We start from the raw sequence: 18022 nt of genomic DNA, 5'->3' as shown, positions 1-18022 counted from the left end.
CCTTCATGAATTTTAAATATATTCTCCCACTCTGTGGCTTTCCTTCTCACTCTCTTTTTGTTGTCTTTTTCTCTCGTTTTCTAGAGAAAATTGCATAATGAACCCATAAATCTAGCTTCAATGATATCGACATATTTTATGTTATTTGATATCTCTTGATAGAATTCTTAATGTTGTCAAACTATTCATGCTTGCATGCCAAGTCACTTCAGTCGTGTCTGACTCCGTGACCCTATGGACTGTAGCCTGCCTGGCTCATCTGTCCATGGGATTCTCCAGGCAAGAATCCTGCCACTTCCTCCTCCAGAGGATCTTCCCACCCCAGGGATCGAACCCATCTCTATGTCTCCTGAATTGGCAGGTGGGTTCTTTACCACTAGCGCCACCTGGAGTTATCATGGTTATTACTTTCATGTTTATTTTATGATATCTTTCCCTAAGATGATAAAGTACTCTCATATATAATCTTTTACCTGCTTTATCACTTTGCATTTCCCATTTAGGTCAATAATGCATCTGGAATTGATTCTGTGTACATGGACACACAATTTTTCCACATTATTTATTGAAAAAAATTCTTTTATCCAAAGCTCTGCAGTGCCACTTTCCTCACTCACTGTCTTTCTTTCTCTTTCTCTCTTAGCCTCCAGCTGGCCCTCCAGAACCCAAATCAGGTCTACTAGCTGGGGTTCCTGACCTAAATTAATACTGAGAAGGGATGTCCCATTCTCACAACCAACTAGCGCCTTGTTTGCTTTCCTGCCGTGACCCTGTGGCTGGCTCTGGGAACTGTCTGTGACTATTCACACTAGCAGAGTTGAACACTTGAGAGAGAAACTATATGGTCTGCAAAGCCTAAAATATTTACTACCCGACCTGCACTAGTGTTGTATTGCTGCTGTAACGAATTGCCACAAACTTAGTCATTTAAAACAACACAGATCTCTCCTCCTATAAAGTTCTAAAATCAGTTTCCCTGGATAAAAGTCAAGGCGCCAGTTCCCTCAGGAGACTCTAGGAGACAATCCATTTTCTCATCAGTTCCAGGTTTTAGGGTTGCATTCCTCGTCTTGTGGCGCCTATCCACATCTTCAAAGCCGGCATTTAGCATCTTTAAATCTCTCCCTGCTTCCGTGGTCACATCATCTTTTCTCTTGTAAGGACCCTTATGAGTACATGGTGCCCACCAGGATAATCTAGGATCATCTCTCCATCACAAATCCTTAATTTAATCACATCTGCAAAGTCCCCTTTGCCATATAAGGTAACATTCACAGGTCTTGGGGATTAGGACTTGGACAAATTGGGGTGAGGGGTAGATTATTTGGCCTACCATATGGCCCTTGAAAAAAGTGTTTTGCTATGCTCATACCTTGATACTGTGTATTATGGAGAAAATTCCATTAAATCTAAGTTCCATTAACGAACAAAAAATTTTTCTGACTGCTGTTCTATACTATATCTGGGAAAACTTCCTTGAGATTCATTCTATATCTTTTCTTTCCTCAGTTGTCTCTAATTTTGAAGAAAATGTATACTCTAGTTAAAGGTTTGCCATTGAAAACAACAACAACAATTAGGCGGTATCTCCTAGTGAATACCCTGCTATCTAGCAAATAGCTCCTTTAAAATGAACAGGTTCTCAAGGCTAGTTCACACCTGAGTAATATTACTGAGTCCACATGGCACAGCCTTGGCTCAAGCTGCCTCCACTCACCTCATGACTCATGTGATCAGTTATTCTGGGTCCAAAGCAAAGGGCTGGCAGACTTGGGTGAAAGCTCATTTGCAAAGGTTTTCAAGCTGTGGGCTGAAAAACTGGGCTGCTTTGCATCTCCCTACCCAGAAATTCATGTACTGAAATCCTAGTCTCCAGTATCTCAGAATGTTGACCTTATTTGAAAATAAAATTGTTATATAGTTAACCAGGGTGAAATGAGGTCAGTAGGGTGGGCCTTGTTCCAATAAGACTGGTGTCTTTTTGGTGTTTTTACACAGGGAGAAGGTGGCTGAACAGATCCTCCCCTGAATAGATGCAACCCTGCTGACACCTTGTCTTCAGACTTCCAAGTTCCAGAATTGCAAACTGATAAATATGTTGGGGAAGCTACTAAGTCTGCGGTACTTTGTTCTGGCAGCTCTAGCAACTTAACAATTGTGGTGAGAGACTCTTGTTTCCAAAGGGATTCCAGAGCTGGAATTCCCCAGGAACCAAAACACTACATGTTCAAAATAAACAAACTGTAATTTCTGTAACACTCTCTTCCCTTTCTGTCAGGATTACATCTACAACAAGCAGGGTCATGGGGTAGGGGTACAAATGTATAGTTAGAAGGATCTACATGTACGGATGCCATCTGTGTAGCCCAGTTAGCAGTGTATATGTACGTACTGACTCATCTGTGTAGCCCAGTGAGTAGCCTAGCTCAGAGTTCAGCCTGACTTGGCTTCACTATCCCAAGTCCACTGCTTAATGTTTGTGTAGTCCTGAATAAGTTAGCTCCCGACATCTCTTTGCTCCTCAGTATACATCTGTAATATAGGGATGATACTGATACGGACTTCATAGAGCGTAGTGAGGCTTCCAGGTGATGCTAGTGGTAAAGAATCTGACTGTCAGTGCAGGAAAGTAAGAGGCCCAGGTTCAGTCCCTGGGTGGGGAAGAATCCCCGGAGAAGGAAATGGCAACCCACTCCAGTATTCTTGCCTGGAGAGTCTCATGGACAGAGGAGCCTGGCAGGCTATGGGCCATAGGATCACAAAGAGTCGGACATGACAGAAGCAACTTAGCACTAGCAATACACACAGACACACACACACACACACACACACACACACACACATCACACAATAAATGCAAGCTTTCAACACTCATTGTAATTATTTAATTACTACTCTGGACACTTCCTATAAGTCCCAGAAGAGAACTATATGAAATCTAGACACTGGTATTCAAAACACTAAACTGAAATTTTAAAACTGTGGTATTTGCCATATTAAACTTCTCCCTTCACTGAATCTAACCAGGAGCTTGACCTACCCTCTCAAATCTCAAATGAAATTCTTGGCTTTCTTGGGTCTGAAGTCAAAGCCTTGGTTGCTGCCTTCCTCTGAGCTGTTCAGCCCTGGTCCTGGTCCTCACATTTGCAGGGATGGCTAATCCCTCCTACCAGATGCCCCACCCATGATGCCTCTCCTTTCACTCTCAGAGCCATTTCTTCCCCTGGCCTGGAACCCACCTGCTTCTCTCCCTTTCCTAGTCACTCACTCGCTTCCCTCACGCACCACAGTGAGGGCTAATGCCCCAGCTCGCTGTTGGTCCGTCCTACTCTCAAGGAACCAACGGGATGCTTTCATCCTATGAGTCAGAAGGCTGTTTTGTGATGTCGGCTGTGGCCCTGTCTGACTTGTCCTGGGCAGGGGAGGGCTGTGAGGGATGGTGTGAGCCCAGCAGCAGCGCCCTACCACCTCAAATGCCCAGTTCATACAGACTTTGGCAACATCAAGCTTGGGGCCTAGCACTAGCTAAGTGCCCCATCCTTGCCAACCTTGGTCCAACAGACCAAGCTGGACCGCCCAACTCTGCCAGGCACAGGTGCCTGGATGGCTCTGAAAGCAGAGATAGTCGGGCCCTCTGTGTGGGGGAGACGGGAGAAGGATGACGTGGCTTTTGCTTGCTCCTCTGACAGCTTTTCGCAAATCCCCATGGCCACCCTAATCCACCCTCTAATGGAGCTCAAACCAGCTCAGCCCCCCCAGCTCAGTCCCCCATACCCCTCCCCCTTAGAACTTGCTAATCCCTAGGGCTGGGAGCTCACCACCTGTCTCCAGGATGCACTTCAGGCCTACTGTCACAAAGGCAAATCCAGGGCCTCAGTTGCAGATGGTGGCAGAAGTATTCTTGGCCAATCCCCATCACCTTGGCCCGAAACATAAGATGAGGAAATTCAGATACAAAGACGCTCACATGGTATGTTACTGCTTCAGCCCTCAGGGCCAAGAAGGCTTTATGAACCACCAAGAGTAACTCCTTAGGACATAAGAGACGGGGGTGGGAACAGCAGGGCGAATCTGCCCTGTCCCCTCCCTCCATCAAACGCAGTGAAGGCTGGTCCTTCCTCGCCAACCTGGGTACCAGTCCTGACGCTGACACACGGCAACTGTGTGACCTTGACTGAGACATTTAACTCCATGAGGTGTCTATTCCCCTGTCTGCATAAAGGGTCTGATGGGAGAAGTGTCTTCTTTGCAGGACTGTCTGGTGGTGCGTGTGTGTGTGTGTGTGTGATAAGCAGAGACCTCACTACCATTAAAGCTCTGTTCTTGCCTCCTCCTGGCTCAGCCCTGCTCACTGTTTTCCCCTTCGGGTGCACTCCCCTTCACTCAACCTGTGTTCCTTTCTCACCCCACTCATGGGTTTCCTGCAGGGTTTTGCAAGGAGAAAGTTGGGAAGTATCTTAGGCAGCTTGAGCCAAGCCACTGGTGGCTGGAAAAGAGAGGAAGAGTAACAGAAAAAGAGTAAAAGGCAGAGAGAGACAGAGAGAAAGAGACATCGACAGAGACAGGAGAGAGAGAAGAAGTGAGAAGGGAGAGGGATGGGGGGAGAAAGCCAGAAACACACAAAGGAATACAGAGACCAGCAGAGAAACGTGTGTGTCAGCCACATATCCAAAGACAGGAGAGAAACAGACCCAAGGAGTAGGAGCGGGAGGGAAAGGAGACGCTGAGAGGGCCAGTTCTGTGCACAGGTCTTGCTCTGGATGGGTCTCCGCCCTCAGGGCGGCCTTTCATCCCTTCCCTAGAATCCTTAAATCCTCTCTCTCTCTCTCTCTCTCTCTCTCTCTCTCTCTCTCTCTCTCTCTCTCTCTCTCTCTCTCTCTCTCTCTCTCTCTCTCTCTCTCTCGGGGCCCTCTGCGTCTGTCACTGAACCGACTGCGGCTGGCGGAGGTGAGTGTGGCTTCAGAGGGGGCCTGGGTGGGCGCTGGGGATGGGCAGGACTGGAGCGCCTGAGACAGGTGGTCCGGCGGGGCGGACCCAGGGGTTGAGGTTCAGAGGGTGTGAGAGCCAGGTGTCCCGGGCAGGCTGGCTGAATTGATGCCTCGCCTCTCTTCCAGCTGGCTTGGCCAACATTTATATACTGCGCACCTCCCCTGTCCCCAAGGATTGTGGGGCTCCCTCTTCTTTCCCCCGACCCGGGTCCTTCCTCTGGCCCACGATCAGAGCGTGCTCCCCGTCTGTTCCGGTCCCCGCCCCGTCCGCCTCCTGCAGCCCCCGAGCCGATGGCCGCGGTCCCGGCGCTGCTGCCGCTGCTGCTGGCGCTGGCACAGGCGGGAGCGGTGGGCGCCGCGGGCTCGGTGCGCCTGGCGGGCGGCCTCACGCTGGGCGGACTCTTCCCGGTGCACGCTCGCGGCGCGGCGGGCAGGGCGTGCGGGCAGCTGAAGAAGGAGCAGGGCGTGCACCGGCTCGAGGCCATGCTGTACGCCCTGGACCGCGTGAACGCCGACCCCGAGCTGCTGCCCGGGGTGCGCCTGGGCGCCAGGCTGCTCGACACCTGCTCGCGGGACACGTACGCGCTGGAGCAGGCGCTGAGCTTCGTGCAGGCGCTGATCCGCGGCCGCGACGGCGAGGAGGCTGCCGTGCGCTGCCCCGGCGGGGTCCCCCCGCTGCGCACCGCGCCCCCGGAGCGCGTGGTGGCTGTCGTGGGCGCTTCGGCCAGCTCTGTCTCCATCATGGTCGCCAACGTGCTGCGCCTGTTCGCGGTGAGAGCCCGGGGCGCGCCCCGGCTGCAGGGTCTCTCCCTTGTCTTTGCCTTGGGGATGCCTGAGGTCTAGTCTCCTTTCGAGAATCACTCTAGTTAGCCAAGAAGCCCTGCTCCCTGGGCCAGACGCAAGCCTGTCTGGGAAGGTTGTCCTGAAGATGAAAGTGTCTAGAGTGCCGGGATAACTACGGCGTCCATTAATTGCCCATGGGCCTTCCTCTGCCTCCTTTTCTCTCGTTCTCTCTGTTCTCTCTTCCCTCTTTTCCTCCTCGCTCTTCCCCTCCGCTTTCCATAACGTCTCCATACGCCACCCTTTCTCCGTTTCAGCTTCAGACATCTCTGTCTCCCCTGGACCAGTTCCAACCTGCTTCTTCCAGAACCTCCGCGTCTCTGACCTTCACACCAGCCCCCACTTGCTCCCTTGTGTGTGTGTGTCGGTTTTGCTGTTGTTTGCTTGTGTCCTCCTTTAATATGAGGGATTCACTCCTCTGCTCTGCTAGCCTCTCCCACCACCGGTCTCTTTTCACACTTAGTGCCTCCATCCTTTCTCCTGAATCAGCTCAGCCATAATCCCCATTATTAATCACTCTAATGCACTGGGATAAACCCAGTTCCAAACAGGCCCCTCTGTTAGACCAGACACAACCTTCAATCAAACAGCCCCTCCCCAGCTCTCCTGCCTGCTCAGCCCCTCCTGGGGCTGATGCCCACCTCCGCAGACCACCCCTTTGTGTGAACTGGGGAAACATGCCTTCCTCTGGGGCTGACAGAGGTCCCTTTACCCGGGCGAAAGCTGCAGCCAGTGCCTGGCAGCTGCAGACTGGACTTGAACCCCATGTTCCATTAGTTCCATTCACAAAATGCAGGTCTTTCTCTGCATCTTCCAGCCTCTCCATGTGGAGAGGCTGCCCCCACTTGCCCCGAGCACTCTATCCCTGGGTCCTGGGTCCTCACTGCCTTCCCTACCTAGGGTGACTGACCCTCCATCCACAGCCCGGGTGTCTTTCCTCCCTCTAGATCCCCCAGATCAGCTACGCTTCCACGGCCCCTGAGCTCAGCGACTCCACACGCTATGACTTCTTCTCCCGCGTGGTGCCTCCTGACTCCTACCAGGCCCAGGCCATGGTGGACATAGTGCGGGCATTGGGATGGAACTACGTGTCCACGCTGGCCTCTGAGGGCAACTATGGCGAGAGCGGGGTTGAGGCTTTTGTGCAGATCTCTCGAGAGGCTGGTGAGCTTGGGGCCAGGGCAGAGGGGGGTGGTCTGAGGCCTGAAGGGGCCTATGGAAAGGCAGTCAGACAGAGCACAAGCTGTGAGGCGGGGCTCTGGGTTTATAGTGGGGAGCCTGGATGGTGCTCCCTGTGGGCAGGCACCCTTTCCTTTGGAAGACTCAGTCCCTGCCACAGTCCTGTGTGGTGGTGGCCTTGGTGGGTGAATGACTGACTTTGGCATCTCCGACACCCAGGGGGGGTCTGTATTGCCCAGTCCATCAAGATTCCCAGGGAACCAAAACCAGGAGAATTCAATAAAGTGATCAAGAGACTCATGGAGACACCGAACGCCCGAGGCATCATCATCTTCGCCAACGAGGATGACATCAGGTGGGCCAGAGGGCGTGTTCTTCTGTAGCTCTTCTTGGAGACCCTACTGCCTCGTCTCCCGCATCCCAGCCATGTACATCCTCCCTTCCCCTCTTTCTTCCCCTCCTACCTTCCTGCCTCCGCATACCTTTTCTACTGTTCTGTCTGTGGGGCCCCAGAAATGAACCTGGCCTGGTCTGGGTCACAATGCTCCAAGCCTAGCCAGAGAAACATAAGAATACACATCTACTTCTATAATTAACAGTGGGGGAGAGACTGGTGGGCACATGTAATGATTGTCAGGGAACAACTCTCGGGGAGTTATCAGCAGGAGGCATGGCCCCCAGCCTGAACCGCAGCAGGAGAAGGCAGGCCCTTCTCAAAGACAGCATGGAGCGATGCGCAGAACGAGAGGGCAGGCCTGGAGTCAGAGCCTGGCTCTGCCTTTTACTACCTGAGAAACCCAGTGTCCTAAACTCCCTGCATCCTACGTTTCCTGATAAACAAGGGTCTGCTGAGTGGTGCAGAGTTGGATAGATGGCGAGAGGAGACTGAAAAGTGACCAGGCTTACGTAGGAGGAGGACCTCAGGGCATCCCTCACCCTGTTCTTTCCAGGAGGGTTCTGGAGGCTGCACGCCAGGCCAACCTGACTGGCCACTTCCTGTGGGTTGGCTCAGACAGCTGGGGAGCCAAGATCTCACCCGTCCTGAACCTGGAGGATGTGGCCGTGGGAGCTATCACCATCCTGCCCAAAAGGGCCTCCATTGATGGTGAGTGGAGTCAGGCCCTCCCCTGCATCTCCCACCCATATCTATCCTCCCCACAATGATCCCCTCTTGGGGGTGCTCATTTTCCCCTTCTATAAAATTGTACCAAGACCCAGGGTCTCTTCTGGGAATTCTAGAATCCTGAGATTCTATGAACACATCCCTCCAAACAGTGTTTGAAATGAATTGGCAAATGAGGAAACGCACACACCACTGTACAGGGTGCGAAATTGTTAAGTTTTGTTTGTTTTAATCAGTGCCTGCATTTTGGTTCTGCCAAAGGCACTCTAATTTGAAGATGAGTGTGACAGGGAGAGAAAACAAGGATGTGGGGCTTACTGTCCTACTGATCAACTAATGAGGCGTACCTCCCCACCCCTCCTCCACCATCCCACCTGTGAATATCTGGAAGAATGCAAAAAAGATGGTCACTTTACATTAGGATTGCTCATTTCCCCAAAGGCTAAACTGAAGGCACCTTGATGAGGTACTTCAGGGCTACTTTATGAAGTGCAGGCCCTTGTCAATACTGAGCCCTGACTTCCAGGGGCTCCCAGCCTCTTGGAGGTGCACACACACCCTTACACTCTTTCTTTCCCTTAGAATGCATTCAATTGTAGGCAACAAACTAGACTGAGAGTAGTTTTAGCAATAAATGTATTCCATCACAAGACAAGAGGTCTCAAAGTAGGGGAAACTTCATGTTTGGGGCCATGAGTCAACGATGCTCTCAGAATCTTGAGCTCTGTCCTCCCTTCTGTCCCACCATCCTCTGTAGTTGCTATATGTCTTCTTGATTGTGATGTCTTATTCACAAAGTGGCTGCTGAAGCTCCGCCCATTACATCTTCACAGCAGCATCCTAACCAGGAAAGACAAGGCAGCAAAAAATTCTTTTATGTGGTGAGGCTCAGAGTTGGCCAAATTTACTGCAGAGTCCCTAGATGACTTTGAACTCATCAGCCAGGCCAGAAATTGATCACCTGGGCGTCCCCAGCTGTAAAGTCAGCAGGTGTTGAAGGGACACAAGTGGTGGGCCATGGCTGGCTCATATGGGGGCCTCCCTTCCTTCCTCCTTCCCTCTCTCTCAGGATTTGACCAGTACTTCATGACTCGATCCCTGGAGAACAACCGCCGAAACATCTGGTTTGCTGAGTTCTGGGAAGAGAATTTTAACTGCAAACTGACTAGCTCAGGTACCCAGTCTGACGATTCCACCCGCAAATGCACAGGTGAGAGCTGCCCAGGGTGGGTGGTGAGGGTGGAGAGGGAGAGGGTGGGAAGCCAGGTTGGGCACCTGGGGGCCAGGCACACTTCCTCTGGGCATCCGTAGGACAGGTGAGGAACGCATCGGCCGGGACTCTGCCTACGAGCAGGAAGGGAAGGTGCAGTTTGTGATTGATGCTGTGTACGCCATTGCCCACGCCCTCCACAGCATGCACCAGGCTCTCTGCCCCGGGCACACAGGGCTGTGCCCAGCAATGGAGCCCACTGATGGTCGGACACTGCTGCAGTATATTCGAGCTGTGCGTTTCAATGGTGAGTGGGAGCCAGAGCCCCTGTGTGAGTGAGGGGAAGCCTGCTGGGTTGGAGTTCTCAGGACCTGGGACAGTCCAAGATGGAAGGAATGGGAGAGCAGAAGGGGATAGTGAGAGCACCTAGGCCTGAGAGCTGGAGGCTTGGGCCAAGTTCTGGGGACCAGTTTTTGACACTTCTTGTTCCCCAGGCTTGAGTAACCCCTGCCCCAGGCTGCAGATTCCAGGTTCTGAAGAACTTGTTTGTGACCCTTCTTGTCTGGATCTCTCAGAGGGTCGCACACAACTCTTTGCACCACCGCAGAGAGTCTGGAATGGTCTGGTCTCTCAGGGCACTGCCCGCATTGTGGACAGGCGTCCCACTCCACACCTGAGGCTTCCAAATGCCTCCCCAGTCAGGCCTGTGCTGCCTGAGCACAGGGTATGGATCTGGATGTCCCCCTGATACCAGGGGCCTGATACATGGTCAGGGCTCAGAGTAAGGGTTTTTGAAAAGGCCCAGATAGACTCAGCTGTGCTTATGATTTGTGGGGAAAGCTTCACATCGTGTTCGATTACTATCCTTTAGAAAATTAAAAACCGTTCTTTCACCAAGTGTTGATCATCTTCTCTCTGCTAAGCTCCCTGTTAAAGAGCATGATTTAAGACTTCCCTGGTTGTCCAGTGGTTAAGACTCTGAGCTTTCACTACAGGGACCATGGATTTGACCCCTGGTTGGGAACTGAGATCCCACATGCTGTGAGGCTAAATAAATAAATAAAGTAAAAGAGCATGACATAATATCACTCCAGAATAGCTCTGCAAGGTAGTAGAACAAGCATCTAAAAGAAATAAGGCTTATTGTTCAAATCAGTACCTTTCTAAGTCAGAACTCTTCCTCTTACCTAGATACCAAGGCTTTCTTATTTTTTTTTTTAATTGTAGTAACATACACAAACAGTTGGCTTGCCAGGTGACTCTAGTGGTAAAGAACGTGCCTCCCAATGCAGGAGAGGAAAGAGATGTGGATTTGATCCCTGGGTCAGTAAGATCCCCTGGAGGAGGGCATGGCAACCCACTCCAGTATTCTTGCCTGGGAAATCCCATGGACAGAGGAGCCTGGCGGGCTACAGTATATAGGGCCACAAAGAGTCAGACAGGACTGAAGCTACTTAGCACGCATGGACACATAGAGTACAGTTGAATGGTGTCACTTGTGCGGTCAGTCTCCAGAACTCTTCACTATGCAAAACTGAAACTCTGCACCCGTCACACATTAACGCCTCATGTCCCTCTCTCCCAGCCCCTGGCACCCACCCTTCCACCTTTTGTCAATATTAATTTGACCACTCTAAGTACCTCAGATGAGTGGAATCACACAGAATTTGTCCTTTTGTGACTGGCTTATTTCACTTACCAGTGTTCTTAAGGTTCATCCATGTTGTAGAAAGTGTCAGAATTCCCTTCCTTCGTAAGGCTGAATAATATTCCATTGTCTGTATAGACCACAGTTTGCTTATCCAGTCGTCTGTCAATGGACACTTGCATTTCTTCCGTGTTTTAGCTACTGTGAATAATGTTACTGTGAACAAATGAGTGTATAGACTTCTCTTCAAGTCCCTGCTTTCAGTTTTCTTGGGTATATACCAAGAATTGGAATTGCTAGATCCAATGTGGTAATTCTGTGTAATTTCTCGAGGAACCACCATATTGGTTTCCATAGTTACTGCATCATTTTACATTCCCATCAGTGGAGTATAGGGTTTCAATGTCTCCATACTTGCCAACACTTACTTTCTGTTGTTTCGACAGTGGCCATCCTAAATGGGTGTGAGGAGGAATCTCACTGGGGTTTTGATTGCAATTTCCCTGATGATAGGTGATACTGAGCACCTTTTCACATGCTGGCTAAACTTCTCCTTTGTCCTGGCCTTTGATGGGCTAGAGAACCAGCTGAGGATGACAGGCTCTCCTTTCAGGCAGCGCGGGAACCCCTGTGATGTTCAATGAGAATGGGGACGCACCTGGGCGATATGACATCTTCCAGTACCAGGCGACCAATGGCAGTGCAGGCAGTGGCAGCTACCAGGCGGTGGGCCAGTGGGCGGAGACCCTCAGGCTGGATGTAAGTGGCACAGGCTGAGCTCTGGGCGCAGGGAGGCGGGCCCACCTTCCTGGAGGCGGGAGTCACAGGCGGCGCTGTCCTGTCCCAGGTGGAAGCCCTGCAGTGGTCAGGAGACCCCCGAGAGGTGCCCGAGTCTCAGTGCAGCCTCCCCTGTGGGCCGGGGGAGCGGAAAAAGATGGTGAAGGGCGTCCCCTGCTGCTGGCACTGCGAGGCCTGCGACGGGTACCGCTTCCAGGTGGACGAGTTCACTTGCGAGGCCTGCCCAGGGCACATGAGGCCCACGCGCAACCACACGGGCTGCCGCCCCACGCCGGTGGTCCGCCTCTCCTGGTCCTCGCCCTGGGCGGCCCCGCCCCTCCTCTTGGCCGTGCTGGGCATCATGGCCACCACCACCGTGGTGGGCACCTTTGTGCGGCACAACAACACACCGATCGTCCGCGCCTCTGGCCGTGAGCTCAGCTACGTCCTCCTCACCGGCATCTTCCTCATCTACGCCATCACCTTCCTCATGGTGGCTGAGCCCGGAGCGGCGGTCTGCGCCACCCGCAGACTGTTCCTCGGCCTCGGCACCTCCCTCAGCTACTCGGCCCTGCTCACCAAGACCAACCGCATCTACCGCATCTTTGAGCAAGGGAAGCGCTCGGTCACGCCTCCGCCCTTCATCAGCCCCACCTCGCAGCTCGTCATCACCTTCAGCCTCACTTCCGTGCAGGTGAGTCCGCAGGCTCCAAGTTGAAGGGCTGGCAGATGGGATTGGGGCTGAGGGTAAGGGCGCTGACCTCCGCTTTAAAGATCAGACTCACTCTTCTATTTTGGTCTCTATGTTTTTAAAAAAAAGCACCAGGAGCTAGGGGGCTGCTGTTTTTGTAAGTAGAACTCATTTAGGAGCAACTGTTTCTTCCTAAGGTGGGGAGTGCAAGCATCCAGTGATTCTTCTGTAAAAGAGTGGAATAATTTTCATAAACTGAACATGATGTTCCACAGTTTGGCTCCAAGGGCAAAGAGATGCCTGATGAATTTCCCCTAAGCAGAGAATCTATTTCCATAAGGGGAGTTTCTGGTGCCCGGTCTGTCACTGGGTAACCTGGATGAGAGGCATAGGGTCTGATGATATTACTGTGGAACGAAGCATCCAGTTCCATAAATAGCCAGAATGTAATGCTATATGTACAGCAAAAGCAGAATTCCTTCTGGGTTTCCTCTGAGATGGTAATAGAACTTTGGAAATGGCTCCCGTGTTATGTAAAGGGTGCTAGGAGACAGGTGTGTGTGTGACATTGCAGAGACAGCCCAAATCTCAGGGCCAAGTGGGGGGCTCAAGTCATTGGACACAGCTCTTTCTCCACTCCAAGAAAGCTCTTCTTCCTACCTACCTCTGCACCCTTCCCACCCATGGGCCTCAGTCCATGCAATTGTCCACACCTGGAAGGTGCTGCCCTCTTCCAGTATATAGACGGGTTTGAGTGTCCTCCGTCAGGGCCAGCATCTCAGTGCCCAGCCCGTCCTCAGAAGGCACCTCACTGCTTCCTGCCTGAAGCCTCCGTGGCACCCTTCACCCCAGGATGGAGGTGCTTACATTCAGTGCTCTCCTCTGGCTTACCTATGGCCTCCCTGCTTTAGACCTCCCTTTCTAGAAATCCCAAACCTTTTCAGAGATGCACACCTTCACCGTCACACAGTTATTTAGCAATGTAATGGATGTGGAAGGATATCTCATTATTTAATTCGCCTCTCCTTTCTAGTGCAGCTGGCCCTTGAGGTTTCGTCTCCTGTGATGTGCCTGTGCCTGCTCCTGTGCTTTGCTCACTTTCTGTTATTTTATAGGAGTTTGTCACGTGTACTGGATGCTAATTCTTCTGTCAATTACTCAGGCTGCAAACTCAGTGAGGTGCATTTTGGCCGCTATGCGCATGTATCATAGGCCTCGAGTTTTCATTTCTCAGGGGCAACTTTCTCCCCCATTTAGAGCAGTTATAAGAGGAGCCTCCCTGCTTCCTTTCTAGACAGTGGGTGGAGTTTTATTTTACTAGTCCCTTGTTCATGGAGCTTCTGCTTTTGGGAGAATCACAAAAAGATGCTCCTTCTGGATGTACAAATTCCTTTAAAAACTTCCTTTCCTCCAGGCTCACATAGCCCTACTCCAGATGCTCAGCATTGCACTGAAGTGTTGGCTAGGGTTCGGCTTCATTCCTCCCAAATCAAGCATTCTTATTCGGTGAATGGCCTGCACAAATGTATAGGACAGCTTTTCCCAGGTCCCACCTTTATGCCCTACTCCAGTACTCTTGCCTGGAAAATCCCATGGACAGAGGAGCCTGGTGGGCTGCAGTCCATGGGGTCGCTAAGAGTCGGATACAACTGAGCGACTTCACTTTCACTTTTCACTTTCACACATTGGAGAAGGAAATGGCAACCCACTCCAGTGTTCTTGCCTGGAGTATCCCAGGGACGGCGGAGCTTGGTGGGCTGCCGTCTATGGGGTCGCACAGAGACGGACATGACTGAAGCGACGTAGCAGCAGCTTGGTTCCTACTGCCCAGATTTCCTTGGCTCAAGGTCATGTCTCCCCTCACTGTGAAGGAATTCATTCTCCATCTGCTCCTTGTTAGGGCCTGTGACTGACTCTGACCTCCCTGGCCACCCAGCATAAGCTTACATTCGTACCACTCTCTGTCCGGTGCCTCTCTATTTTGAGTTTCACTATGCATTCCCTCATGATTTCATGATGTCTTGCTCAACAGTTCTTTGGATCTGGAGAAGGAAGGGGGTCCTCAGGAATGAGGTGTCCCATACGGTTAGATTGGATCCATCCTGCCTCCATGGAGAGGAGCATCTCTGCTGGGCCTTGTCCTAAATTACTGTGACATGCACTGACTCCTCCCTTAAGCTGCCATCACATCCTCACAACAGATTATGAGGGTTCCTGTTTGATAGATGGAGGAGGTATGTTTAGGGTCACAGTTCCAGAGCCTCTGCCTGCAGTCACATTACCTTGCTTGTTGTTGTTCAGTCACTAAGTTGTGTCTGACTCTGCAACCCCATGGACTGCAGCAGGCCAGGCTCCCCTGTCTTCCACTATCTCCTGGAGTTTGAAAGTTCATGTCCATTGAGTCAGAGATGCTATCTAACTGGCTCACCCTCTGCCACCTTGTGTAGCTCAGTAAATGGCACTAGTGCTTTATTGACTATGCAAAAGCCTTTGACTGTGTGGATCACAATCAACTGTGGAAAATTCTGAAAGAGATGGGAATACCAGACCACCTGACCTGCCTCTTGAGAAACCTATATGCAGGTCAGGAAGCAACAGTTAGAACTGGACATGGAACAACAGACTGGTTCCAAATAGGAAAAGGAGTACGTCAAGGCTGTATATTGTCACCCTGCTTATTTAACTTCTATGCAGAGTACATCATGAGAAACACTGGGCTAGAAAAAACATGAGCTGGAATCAAGATTGTCAGGAGAAATATCAATAACCTCAGATATGCAGATGACACCACCCTTATGGCAGAAAGTGAAGAGGAACTAAAAAGCCTCTTGATGAAAGTGAAAGAGGGGAGTAAAAAAGTTGGCTTAAAGCTCAACATTCAGAAAACTAAGCTCATGCCATCTGTTCCCATCACTTCATGGGAAATAGATGGGGAAACAGTGGAAACAGTGTCAGACTTCATTTTTTGGGGGGCTCCAAAATCACTGCAGATGGTGACTGCAGCCATGAAATTAAAAGATGCTTACTCCTTGGAAGAAAAGTTATGACCAACCTAGGTAGCATATTGAAAAGCAGAGACATTACTTTGCCAACAAAGGTCCGTCTAGTCAAGTCTATGGTTTTTCCAGTAGTCACGTATGGATGTGAGAGTTGGACTGTGAAGAAAGCTGAGCACTGAAGAACTGATGCTTTTGAACTGTGGTGTTGGAGAAGATTCTTGAGAGTCCCTTGGACTGTAAGGAGATCCAACCAGTCCATTCTAAAGGAGATCAGCCCTGGTGTTCTTTGGAAGGAATGATGCTAAAGCTGAAACTCCAGTGCTTTGGCCACCTCATGCGAAGAGTTGACTCATTGGAAAAGACTTTGATGTTGGGAGGGATTGGGGGCAGGATGAAAAGGAGACGACAGAGGATGAGATGGCTGGATGGCATCACTGACTCGATGGACTGAGTTTGAGTGAACTCCGGGAGATGGTGAGGGACAGGGAGGCCTGGCATGCTGCGATTCATGGGGTCGCAAAGAGTTGGACTCGACTGGGCAATTGAACTGAACTGAACTGAGTGGTTGAAATTCAGGAAGAGGACATCTAGGCCCCCTTACCCAGTCAGCCCTGATGTTCCCAGCACATACTTCCACTGCAGCCCCTCCTCCCCACCTGCCTGTGTCACTGGCCTTTGCCCAGGCAGACCCCCTCCTGGACAACCCTGCCGTCTCCACAGTGGCCTCAGGCCTGAGCATTCCACTCAGCAGGCCAGGAGCCTTGAAGAGACCCTACCCTGGCAGAGACCTCAGTCGAGGGTGAGTCTGGGTGTGTCCTTGGTAACCATGCTGCCTCCTGCAGGTGGTTGGAGTGCTGGCCTGGCTGGGGGCCCAGCCCCCGCACAGTGTGATTGACTATGAAGAGCAGCGGACGGTGGACCCAGAACAGGCCAGAGGTGTGCTCAAGTGCGACATGTCTGATCTGTCCCTCATTGGTTGCCTGGGCTACAGCCTCCTGCTCATGGTCACGTGCACGGTGTACGCCATCAAGGCCCGTGGCGTGCCCGAGACCTTCAATGAGGCCAAGCCCATTGGCTTCACCATGTACACCACCTGTATCATCTGGCTGGCTTTTGTGCCTATCTTCTTTGGCACTGCCCAATCAGCTGAGAAGGTAATCTGGGTCCCGACCTCATTGGGTTTCACGATCTTGTTTGTTTCCTGCTTGTCCCTGGAGCGGCTCAATTGTTCTAAGTGCTGGGCCCATATGAATGACTGATTGTTTGGTTGGCTGATTCATTTATGTACTCATTTGTCTTTCTAGGTTCCCTCTGATTGTTCTCTCCTTCCCTTGCCCTTTGTTCATTCATTCGTTTGTTCATCCATGCTTCTACCCACCAATTAACTTTTTATTAAGTTACCTTTTCATAGATTTATCTCTGCCAATCCATCTGTCAGTTCATTTGTCTGACCACTATGCATTCGTTTATTCATATGCCCCGTGGAACTTTCATTTTTTCACTTCATGATCCCTTTGTTTGCCCACTTGTTCCTTTATACAGGTTGTATTAATCCACTCATTTGTATATTTGAAAACATGTTCATTCATTTATTAACATGCTCTAGCCCTTTTTAGGCCTGTGCACTGTTGCCCTAGCTGTGGCTCTCTGTGAATAAACCTCTTGCTTCCCTTGGTCACTTGTCCACTCAGTCATGTGTTGTTTTCCCTTCTTCCTGCCTACACCAGAGCCACACGGTTACTGTCAATTCGTCATGCCATGAAGGCCTTTGTTTCCACTGCTCTCCTTTATCGTGCGGTCATTCCCATTCAGCTGACTGAAATGGACTCACTTCCAGGCTGTGTGGGGGCAGAGGGTGGGTGAGAGCTGGACTGAGTCCACCTGGTCCTTTCCTCTGTGGCTTAGATCTACATCCAAACCACGACACTGACTGTGTCCTTAAGCCTGAGTGCATCCGTGTCCCTCGGCATGCTGTATGTACCCAAGACCTACGTCATCCTGTTCCACCCGGAGCAGAACGTGCAGAAGCGCAAACGGAGCCTCAAGACGACCTCCACAGTGGCAGCCCCACCCAAGGGTGAGGACACAGAGGCCCCAAGTAGCAAGTAGAAGAAGAATGGGACACTTGCTCCCCCTCCTCTTTTGTCTTTGTTTCCTTGCTTCATAATGGAAGCTGTGAAGAGTCCAGATCTGCAGTGAGCAATCAGGGTGGGGAGTCTGCAAAGGCCAGGCCTAGCAAGATGGAATTGGCCTGGACCCACACGACACATTTCAGCCCCGTTTTTCTGTGGGTCTTGGCTTCATGCTTCCATCTTGCCAAGAACAGGCACCGAGAGAATCCTCTTCTGGAGAGGGATTAAACTTATATTCACTGGGTTGAAGTCAGAGATCGTGGTGAAGCCTTGGGCTTGGCCCAGTGTGAGTGGATTTCCTCCACCTTGATCAACCACCAGAATCTAGGGAGTGAGCAGTATATGAGAACGTGTAGACTCCAGAATGAAATACAGGGTTGGAATCGGAGAGGAGCAGTTTCCACAAGAGCTCTGTGGCTCTGTATTTTGGACTGT

The 18022-nt window shown here is 51.1% G+C and overlaps 1 protein-coding gene across 1 annotated transcript; it reads left to right on the top strand.

Annotated features, from left to right (window-relative positions):
* GRM6 (glutamate metabotropic receptor 6) lies at positions 5250-17564 on the top strand. The gene is made up of 10 exons (XM_018051710.1): positions 5250-5759; positions 6776-6992; positions 7227-7362; positions 7958-8112; positions 9200-9340; positions 9447-9647; positions 11602-11747; positions 11836-12459; positions 16298-16609; positions 17361-17564. Exons 1-10 carry the CDS (start codon positions 5280-5282, stop codon positions 17562-17564), a joined length of 2616 nt encoding a protein of 871 aa, XP_017907199.1. The 5' UTR covers positions 5250-5279.

Source organism: Capra hircus, chromosome 7 (assembly GCF_001704415.2).
Source record: "Capra hircus breed San Clemente chromosome 7, ASM170441v1, whole genome shotgun sequence".
Lineage (NCBI taxonomy): Eukaryota > Metazoa > Chordata > Mammalia > Artiodactyla > Bovidae > Capra > Capra hircus.
This window is presented reverse-complemented; position numbering and strand designations above follow the sequence as displayed.